The sequence below is a fragment of the Gossypium hirsutum genome, chromosome A08 (assembly GCF_007990345.1).
Source record: "Gossypium hirsutum isolate 1008001.06 chromosome A08, Gossypium_hirsutum_v2.1, whole genome shotgun sequence".
Lineage (NCBI taxonomy): Eukaryota > Viridiplantae > Streptophyta > Magnoliopsida > Malvales > Malvaceae > Gossypium > Gossypium hirsutum.
This window is the reverse complement of record NC_053431.1, coordinates 112650471-112661865: the sequence shown is the minus strand read 5'-3', so window position 1 is coordinate 112661865 and position 11395 is coordinate 112650471. Positions and strand designations below refer to the sequence as shown.

Here is an 11395-nt window from a genome sequence, read left to right as displayed (position 1 = left end):
ATGCATTTGCAACTAGAAAACAAAGGCTAAAAACTACATTAAATTTTTTAAAATAAATACAAATATAAAAAGTATGGCAATCAATGGACTGAGTTATCACATGCTGGCTTTGGTAACTAATGACAGATACTTTAGCACGCAGAAATAATAATATAGCAATAATTATACTTGCCCTGGAATTGATCGATACGAGCTATGGCTGCAGGGCAGCGTGGCAGTTTGTATATATAATTAGGATTTAGAAGATCGCCAGCAACAACATAGAGCGTCGTCTACAGAAACATAAGTACCAAAGGCACACAAAAAGCTAGCAAAAGAGAGAAATTAATTCCATAATAATAATGGGATTATATTTAAATATACTGGCTTTGGTTCTTGCTGTTCTGCTTGGAACCTATGTTATCGTGTTTGGTTTTCTTAAGAAAATAAACGAATGGTGCTATGTTAGCAGTTTGGGAGAGAAGAAACATTCCCTTCCTCCAGGCGATATGGGATGGCCTATCATCGGCAACATGTGGTCTTTCCTCAAAGTTTTCAGGTCCAACGACCCTGACACCTTCATCTACAACAAGGTTAAAAGGTCTTTCTCTTTCCCTTTCGTTGTTCAGAACTGCCATGTTTGTTTTCTTTTTCTTTTAGATCAAGGTAGGGGAATCTGTGATTTCGCATAATAAGAAGTTAAGCCACTAGACTAGTGATTAGTTGATACCATGTTATTTTGAGCACAACTTGACACCCCTCGTTTTTCCTTTTTCGTGGGGGATTGCAGGTATGGCCGAACGGGTATGTACAAGACCTACTTGTTCGGAAGTCCAAGCATCATAGTTTCTATCCCGGAAACCTGTAGGAAAGTGTTGGCAGACGATGAACAATTTGGATTGGGTTACCCATTATCCACAAAGCAATTAACGGGGAAAAAATCGTTTCACAGCATTCCAAATTCCGAACACAAGCGTCTTCGCAGGCTAACAACAGCCCCAATCAACGGCCACGAGGCACTGTCCATGTATATTGGATACATTGAGGAGATCGTGGTTAATTCTTTGGATGAATGGTCTAGCATGAAAGAGCCGATTGAGCTGTTGAACGAGTTAAGGCAGTTCACTTTCAAGGTCATCACCCATATCTTTCTTGGCTTCACTGCTGAATCAGTTATGGGGTCCGTTGAGAAGCGGTATGCTGACTTGAACTATGGGATGAAATCTGCCGCTATTAATATTCCTGGCTTCGCTTTCTACAAAGCTCTCAAGGTACTTCAATTTTCTACACCCTTTTTCTGCACAAATAATATCCCTTTCAACCTATTATATTAATTAAATGTAAAAGTCAAGGTAGAGATTCTTATATAGATGAAGACAAAAAAGAGATGCCAAAGACGACAATTTTGTCAAACCTAAGTAGCTAACTAGCTGGCAACGGTTAACACAATTAACAATATCATATAGTCACCTGGAACTTGTAACGGTCCAATATAATTTTGTTGGGGGTTATCTGGACATAGAATAAGGAAGAAAGATGCATGAAATATTTTTATTTGCTCGCAATCGTGCAGCAAGGGAACTTATGGCTGATAGCTCATTTTATTCATTCATTCAACTAGAAAAAACAATACATTTATAACCAAATATATCATTAAAAACTGCTTACTACCACTAAGTAGCCTAATAACTTGCAAAACATTGCTTGTGCACATAAACAAGCCACATAAACTAGTTATTCAACTACCTAAATACTTCAAGCTTTTATCAGCTTGTTCATTATCAACTAAGTTTAATTACAATGTAACTAAACAAAAAACTTGTTAGTGCAACATGCACAAGAGCTGCAACATGCAAATAGCCTGCATGCATTTTAACAAAAGCATAACAACAACATGGTTGACCACTTTTCAACACTCCTCCTTGGTTTCCATGCTGCAACTACCAATCATTCATTATGCTTTGTTTCAAGCTGACTCTGCTCAAGCAATTCATTTTCAACTCATGTTCAGCCTTGGCCTCGTTATCAACAAAATCTGACCCACACACTTGACTATCCCAGTCTTTTGTGCCAAAGATTTGTTCTTGAAATGGGGTCTTCTCCTCCTTCACAGCCTTGGTTAGCAACTTGCCTTTAAACACATCTTGCCTTGTTCATTATAGTCCTGTTTCTTCTTGGACATACTCCCTCCTGCCGTGGAGTGTCTTCATGCCCATACTCCATCAACTCCTCATTCAGCTTATCCCAAGCTTGTTTGGGAGTATCACAGGGGTGAGCTGCTGCTGTATTCTTTACAAGCAGCCCTCAAATGATGACAGACTTTAGAAGCTTCTGTCTTTCTTAACAAGCAGCAAAAGCAAAACCAATGGCCCTCAAAGACTTAGGCCCATGATACCATTTGTTGGGGTTATCAGGACATAAAAATAAGGAAGCAAGATGCACGAAATATTTTTACTTGCTCACAATCGTGTAGCAATGGAGCTTATGGTTGATAGCTCATTTTGCTCATTCATTCAACTAGAAAAAAAATACATTTATAACCAAATACATCACTAAATACTGCCTACTACCACTAAGTAGCCTAGTAACTTGTAAAACATTTCTTGTGCAAATAAACAAGCCACCTAAACTAGTCATTCAACTACCTAAACACTTCAAGCTTTTATCAGCCTGTACATTTTCAACTAAGTTTAATTATAATGTAACTAAACAAAAAACTTGTTAATGCAGCATGCACAAGAGCTGCAACATCCAAATAGCCTGCATGCACTTTAACAAAATCGTAACAACAGCATGGTTGGACACTTTTCAACAAATTTGCTTATCGAATTGACAACTGAACAGGCAAGGAAGATGTTGGTTAAGATCCTACAAGGAGTGCTGGATGAGAGGAGAGTCAATGACCCAAATGTAAAGAGAGGAATGATTGATCTACTTATGGAAATTAAAGACGAGAATGGCCAGAAATTATCGGATGAGGATATAATCGATTTACTACTCATGTTCTTGTTAGCTGGGCATGAAAGCTCAGCTCATGTAGCTATGTGGGCAATCTTTTATCTCCATAACAATCCAGAAATATTAAAAAAAGCTAAGGTTGGATGATTGACATTGTAGCATTGATTGCCAGTTTTCTTTTTCTTTTCACTTAATTACCAGTTTTTCAGGAAGAGCAGGAAGAAATCCTAAAGAACAGACAAATTACAGAGAAGGGTTTGACTTTAAAGGATATCAGAGAAATGTATTATCTTCAAAAGGTAATATTGGGAATTATCCATATTTATGGAAAATCAAAGATATGGGTATCAAATAATAGAAAGTCAAAGATATGGGTATCAAATATTGGAAAGTCAAAGATATGGGTATCAAATATTAGAAAGTCAAAGATATGGGTATCGAGATATTGGCATAATAAAATCTGAATATTTGCAATATATGGTCCCTAATTGTAAAGTGACTTTGCAAGTTGATCCCTGAACCTCAACTATAAATAGGCATAACCCTCTCTTATTCTGTATCTCAAACTTGCCATTCTCTACTTAAGGCATTGTTTTCTCTCTCTCTCTTTGTAAATTCTCACTTGTATTTTGGAGTGAAATATATTTGGTAGTGCCCGAGGACGTAGGCAAAATTTGCTAAACCTCGTTAAATTCTTGTGTTCTTTATTGTATTATTCTGCATGAATTGTGTGTGTGATTGTAGTGATTTATTGTGCTATTAAATTACGATTGAGGGATATTCTGGCTAGGAAAGACCTGGTACTTAAGCGATCCTTGTGATCCACCTCTCTTTCCTGGGAATTAAACTTAGTGTGATTTTTTAGTACAATAATTTTACTCTTTTACACGCTTCCGCACAACAATTGGTATCAGAGCTAGATTCGTACTTGGGGAATACGATCGTTCACGGCACTGGTCACGTACTGTAGTTGGGATTGAGGAGAAAAAAATGGAAAAGTCATCGTCAAAGACTACTGTGACCAATGCGAAATTTGAAGTAGAGAAATTTGATGGTACCAATAATTTTGGTATGTGGCAATGTGAGATCCTGGATGTCTTATGTCAGCAAGAGCTGGATATAGCCCTTGAAGAAAAACCTGACAAGATGGATGACAAGGAGTGGGCCAAGATCAATAGACAGGAATGTGGAACAATTCGCCTATGTTTGGCCAAAGAGCAGAAGTACTCTGTCATGAGGGAGACATCAGCGAAGAAGTTGTGGGATACACTGGAAGAAAAGTTTCTAACAAAAAGTCTTGAAAATAGGCTTTATATGAAAAAAAAACTTTATCGATTCACGTATGCACCCGGTATGTCGATGAATGACCATGTGAACTCATTTAATAAAATTTTAGCAGACTTGCTAAATTTGGATGAGAAATTTGAAGATGAAGACAAGGCATTACTGTTGTTGAATTTTCTTCCTGATGAATATGATCATCTTACCACCACATTACTTCATGGGAAGGATACAATCACATTTGATACAGTCTGTAGTGCGTTGTATAGATCTGAGACTCGAAAGAAAGATAAAAAAGATCACAGAGATACAACTACAGAAGTCTTAACAGTAAGAAGTCGTTCGCGCAGCAACAAATCTAGTAGAAGGAGTAAGTCCAAAGGGAGACCTGCCAAAGATGAATGTGCTTTTTGTCGTGAGAAAGGGCATTGGAAAAAGAATTGTCCTAAGTTACAAAAGGGTAAAGCTATTTCTGATGCATGTGTAGCGGAGCATGATGAGGAGTCAGACTTTAGCTTGGTTGGCATGGCAATGGCATGTCATACAGATGAGTGGATTTTGGATTCGGGATGTACTTACCATATGTGTCCTAATAAGGACTGGTTTTCTAGTCTTAAAGAACTAGAAGGTGGAGTTGTTTTTATGGGCAATGATAGCGCTTGTAAGACAATGGGAGTAGGTACAATCCAATTGAAGAATCACGACGGCTCAATTCAAGTCTTGACAGATGTTCGCTACATACCTAGCTTGAAGAAAAATCTTATCTCATTAGGGGTCCTAGAATCTAAAGGGCTCACAATCACTTTGAGAGATGGATTACTAAAGGTAGTAGCTGGGGTATTGACGGTGATGAAAGGCACAAGAAGGAATAATCTGTACTATTTAAATGGAAGTACAGTTATTGGATCAACATCAACAGCTTTTACGAAAGATGCAGATTCAGAGGCTACCAGGTTATGGCATATGCGATTGGGACATGCTGGTGAAAAAGCTTTGCAGAGTTTGGCGAAGCAAGGCTTGTTGAAAGGTGCAAATTCTTGCAAATTGGAATTCTGTGAACATTGTGTTCTGGGCAAGCAGACGAGGATAAAATTTGGTTCAGCAATTCACAATACAAAAGAAATTCTGGACTACGTTCACAGTGATGTGTGGGGACCTACTAAAGTGGCTTTTTTGGGAGGTATGCACTATTTTGTTACTTTTGTTGATGATTATTCAAGAAAAGTATGGGTGTATCTAATGAAAAGGAAAAATGAAGTTTTGGATGTATTTCTGAAATGGAAGAAGATGGTGGAGACCCAGGCTGGTCGAAAAGTCAAACGACTTCGATCAGACAATGGTACTGAGTACAAGAATGATCCATTTCTACAAGTATGTCACGATGAAGGTATTGTACGACACTTCACTGTTCGAGATACACTACAACAGAATGGGGTGGCAGAACGTATGAATCGGACTATACTGGAGAAAGTTCGATGTATGTTGTCCAATGCTGGATTGGGCAAAGAATTTTGGGCTGAGGCAGTTACATATGCGTGCCATCTAATTAATCGGTTGCCATCAGCTGCAATAAATGGAAAAACTCCTATGGAGAGGTGGGCTGGTAAACCTGCTATTGGTTATGATTCTTTACATATTTTTGGTTCCACTGCATATTATCATGTAAAAGAATCTAAGTTAGACCCAAGAGTAAAGAAAGCATTATTCATGGGTATAACTGGTGGAGTAAAAGGATACCGTCTCTGGTGTCCTGATACAAGGAAAATAATTTTCAGTAGAGATGTGACTTTTGATGAATCAACCATGATGAAGAACAATAATTCACAAAAGGATAACACAACCAGTGGCACTTTGCAGCAGGTGGAGCTTGAAAAGGTTAATGATGATCCAGCTAATATTGAAGGAACAAATGATGAAGAAGTTTCGACCCAAGAACTTCTACAACAACATGATTCAATTGCATATAGAAGGCCAAGAAGAGAGATTCGTATGCCTGCTCGCTTTGATGATATGGTGGCCTATGCACTTCCAATTGCAGATGATGATGTTCCTTCTACTTACACAGAAGCAAGAAGTAACTCTGATAGTGTAAAGTGGAAGCAAGCTATGAATGAAGAAATGCAGTCTCTTCATAAAAATAGGACTTGGGAGTTGGTGACACTACCTAAAGGAAAGAAGGCAATTGGATGCAAATGGGTATATGCAAAGAAGGAAGGATTTCCTGATAAAAATGAAGTTCGATACAAGGCTAGATTGGTAGCAAAGGGTTACGCTCAGAAAGAAGGAATAGACTACAATGAAGTATTTTCTCCAGTTGTGAAGCATTCGTCTATTCGGATTTTGCTAGCCTTGGTTGCACAATATGATCTTGAACTAGTTCAGCTCGATGTGAAGACCGCATTTTTACACGGTGATTTGGAAGAGGAAATCTATATGACTCAGCCAGATGGATTCAAGGTTGCTGATAAAGAAAATTGGGTTTGCAAACTGATAAAGTCGCTTTATGGATTGAAACAATCTCCAAAGCAGTGGTACAAGCGATTTGATCAGTTCATGAAAGGGCAAAGGTATACAAAAAGTAAATTTGATCATTGCGTGTATTTTCAGAAGCTACAAGAAGGATTTTTCGTATACTTGCTCTTATATGTTGATGATATGTTGATAGCACCTAAGAGTAAAGTTGAAATTGAGAGATTGAAGACTCAACTCAACCTTGAGTTTGAGATGAAAGATCTAGGTGAAGCTAAGAAGATCCTTGGCATGGAAATATGTAGGGATAGAGCTCATGGCAGAGTTAGTTTATCTCAAAAGCAATATTTAAAGAAGATACTACAGAAGTTTGGCATGAACGAGCAGACTAAAGCTGTAAGTACCCCGTTGGCTTCTCATTTCAAGCTTTCTGCACAACTATCTCCTTCGACAAATACGGAACAAGAATACATGTTACAAGTTCCGTATTCTAATGCAGTAGGTAGCTTGATGTATGCAATGGTGTGTACAAGACCCGACATTTCACAGGCAGTTAGTATAGTGAGCAGGTATATGCATAATCCTGGAAAAGGACATTGGCAAGCTGTGAAATGGATTCTACGGTATATTCATAAGACCATGGATATTGGATTACTGTTCAAGCAGGATACTACACTTGGTAAAGGTGTTGTTGGGTACGTTGATTCTGATTATGCCGGTGATTTAGACAAATGAAGATCAACCACTGGTTATGTGTTTACTCTTGCTGGAGGACCAATAAGTTGGAAGTCTACACTGCAGTCTACAGTTGCGTTGTCAACCACAGAAGCTGAATACATGGCTGTAACAGAGGCTGTAAAGGAAGCTATTTGGTTACAAGGTATGGTTAAAACCTTGGGATTGGTCCAGGAGCATATTAATGTGTATTGTGATAGTCAAAGTGCTATTCATTTAGCAAAGAATCAAGTCTATCATGCACGTACAAAGCATATCGATGTACGTTTCCACTTTGTGCGGGAAATTATTGATGAGGGGAAAATTCACCTTCAGAAGATTAAGACTGCAGATAATCCCGCAGATATGATGACCAATGTAGTAACAACAATCAAGTTCGAACATTGTTTGAACTTGATCAATATTCTGCATGTTTAACAGTTGAAGAAGGCACTATCAAGTGTTGTTGACAAAGGCAGAGAGAATTGTGTGAAGATAAGATTACTCGAATCAAATCTTCAAGGTGGAGATTATTGGGAATTATCCATATTTATGGAAAATCAAAGATATGGGTATCAAATAATAGAAAGTCAAAGATATGGGTATCAAATATTGGAAAGTCAAAGATATGGGTATCAAATATTGGAAAGTCAAAGATATGGGTATCGAGATATTGGCATAATAAAATCTGAATATTTGCAATATATGGTCCCTAATTGTAAAGTGACTTTGCAAGTTGATCCCTGAACCTCAACTATAAATAGGCATAACCATCTCTCATTCTGTATCTCAAACTTGCCATTCTCTACTTAAGGCATTGTTTTCTCTCTCTCTCTTTGTAAATTCTCACTTGTATTTTGGAGTGAAATATATTTGGTAGTGCCCGAGGACGTAGGCAAAATTTGCTGAACCTCGTTAAATTCTTGTGTTCTTTATTGTATTATTCTGCATGAATTGTGTGTGTGATTGTAGTGATTCATTGTGCTATTAAATTACGATTAAGGGATATTCTGGCTAGGAAAGACCTGGTACTTAAGCGATCCTTGTGATCCACCTCTCTTTCCTGGGAATTGAACTTAGTGTGATTTTTTAGTACAATAATTTTACTCTTTTACACGCTTCCGCACAACAGGTAACGACGTCACTTGTGTGCTATTCTATATCATTGACTTACTCATTTCACAAGAAACATGTCTTTTACTTCAAATGTTAAAAGAATACAACGAGTGACATACTAGGATGTTTGAATTTCAGGTTATTGATGAGACACTGAGAAGGGCGAGTGTCTCCTTTTGCAACTTTCGTGAGGCAAAAGTTGATGTTAACATTAATGGTTAGAGATTAAACCTTTCCAAATTCCCAGCACGACATTCTTCAACCATCTTAATCTGTATTATCGGCGTCACTGAGTGAAAAACTAATGTTTCTAGGTTATTTGATACCGAAAGGTTGGAAGGTTCTGGTTTGGAATAGGGGTATTCATATGGACCCTCAAGTTTATTTAAACCCCAAAGAGTTCCTCCCTCAAAGATGGGAGGTACGTTTAAACGTACTGAATGACTAAAACATATAAACTTCATTTGCCTGTTAAAATGGCTATACCTATATTGACAAATGGCATATGCTTTAATGGCATTGCATACAGAACCATCAACCCAGAGCAGGATCATTCCTTCCCTTTGGAGCAGGAAGTAGGATTTGCCCTGGAGCTGATCTGGCCAAGCTTGAGATCTCCATTTTCCTTCATTATTTTCTCCTTAACTACGAGTGAGTTCAACATTAATTCAATCCAACTACTTGGTTTCTATCTTCTACTCAAGCTTTAGTTTCTATTGGCCAAAACGACTGACTTTTTTCTGTCCATGACATTACTTCGATTAAATTTGCAGGCTTGAACAAATTAAACCAGGAGGACCCATTGTGTATTTACCTCTCCCAAGGCCCGTGGACAACTGCCTTGCAAAGGTCATGAAGATCGAATGAATTCGATCAACGACGATGCAAACAATCTTCATGTTTATCTTATTTTCCTCCAATTTAGATTTGGATAGTTTCCTCCGTGTTGTACTTTGATGTTGCATATGACAAAAGCTCCCCACGACCATGTCCATGAAACATGAACGTGATAATTGATCATACCAAGAAAATTTAGTTATTTTTCTGCCCACATATCAGTTAGGTTTTTTTTTGACGGAAGTATCAGTTTAATAGCCCGAAGCTATTGGGCAATCGTTAGATTTTCTATTATAAGCTGATTATTGGCCATCGGCCTACTTCCACTTTATCTACCTCATAATCTTCCCATTTGCTTTGTTACATACATACCCAACCCTATAGTTGAATTTGAAATATATTAGTTTCATTGTGACGTAGTATGGAAATTTTAATGTGAGATAAAATATGCTATAGGTCTATGTATTTTTTTTACAAATTTAGAATTTAGACTTTGTATCTTTTTTTCAAGAATTTAGTCTATTAATTTTTAATATTTCAAAATTCAAGTTTAATATTAAACATTGATAAATTTTTTTGTTAAATTTGTTGGTGTAATATTACGAATTAAAAAAAAAAGGCATAATGGTTTATTTGGCTCTTCAACTTTACAAAAAAAAAATCATTTTAACCCTTTAATTTTTTTATCTCTTTTAGCCCTTAAACTTGCATAGTTTGTCAAATCACCCCAAAATGGATGGAGAAGCTAATGTTTGTTAACTTTGCTAACAAAACATGACGACTTACCGTCAACTACCATTGATACACCTATTCTTTTAATGAAGAAACAACACATGTAACACACTTCGATGGGATACATTCCAATTGATCCAACACTAACTCAACAATTTCCAACCAGTTTTCAGCAGTTTTTGGATCAATGCCTTTCACACCTTTGAATTTAATGGCACCATACTTTTTCAGCTCTTTAATTGGAGCTTTTCGAGCTCCAATCAACAACGCGACTTAGGGTGCAACATCGACAACCCTCCGAAGGACATCCACAATGGTGCGCAAAGCACTTCATCCCCCTGGTCCTGCAACATCGACAACCCTCCAAAAGACATCCACAATGGTGCGCAAAGCACTTCATCCCCCTGGTCCTCCTAACGAGGCCTCGTAGCTCCATTTGCTCTATGTGCACATGTTTGATTATCTCTGGGTGCATCACAATCATAATCATCTCATCTATCAACTCAATGACCTATAACCTCAATCTTGTCACCTATTTCATTATTTGATGCACCAGGCATCTTTAATCTTTATATAAAATCAAACAATAGCATGTTAACATCCAAACTCGTAGGCTCGTATGCTCAAGGCAAATTTACAGTTTTTCCCTGATTTAAGGTCTATAGATGCATACTTTATCATAAACTTAATTATTCAGGAATCTATGTTAATTTTTTATTGTAAATTATAATGCTATCTATAATGGAATGTTCTGAGTTGTACGATAATACACTATAACCCTAATTTGACGACGGGTACAGGTTAGGGGTGTTACAGTTTTTATGACCATTAGACATAAATAAACTAATAATGGCTTACTTATGCAGCTTTTACAGTTTAGTCATTTTTATTTAATTAACCAGCTAAGCGTTAAAATTACCTAACCAAAGTTTTAATGCAGCACTAAAATAAATCTATAAATAAAAAATAAATAATAAAATACTGACTCATTGGTCGGAATCGTGGTCCCGTAACCACTATTTTCGACACTATTGAAAAACGAGATGTTACACCACATTATCAACCATGAAACAAAAAGTGCAAAAACAATAAAAAGAACACCAAGATAGTTTGTGTAGTTTGACCTCTATCTATGATTGCAGGTCCTTGCCTAAATCAATGATCCACTATATTTCTCATAGTACAACCAATGAGTTAAGTCCTAATATTGGTTTAATACTCACCAATTTAGCAACCTCACCGTTGTACAAAGACTAGATCACTCTCCCTTTAAGTGTCCCCCTCGAAAGCTTAACTTTGCAACTCAAGA

General features: G+C 37.2%; 1 protein-coding gene across 1 annotated transcript; it reads left to right on the top strand.

The window, feature by feature from the left end:
- Positions 1–219: 219 nt before the first annotated feature.
- LOC107918643 (ent-kaurenoic acid oxidase 2) lies at positions 220–9553 on the top strand. The gene is made up of 8 exons (XM_016848234.2): positions 220–580; positions 770–1250; positions 2824–3075; positions 3147–3236; positions 8656–8734; positions 8832–8938; positions 9047–9168; positions 9291–9553. The coding sequence occupies exons 1-8, from the start codon at positions 342–344 to the stop codon at positions 9382–9384; spliced, it is 1464 nt and encodes a 487-aa protein (XP_016703723.2). The 5' UTR covers positions 220–341; the 3' UTR covers positions 9385–9553.
- The last annotated feature ends 1842 nt before the right edge of the window (positions 9554–11395 follow it).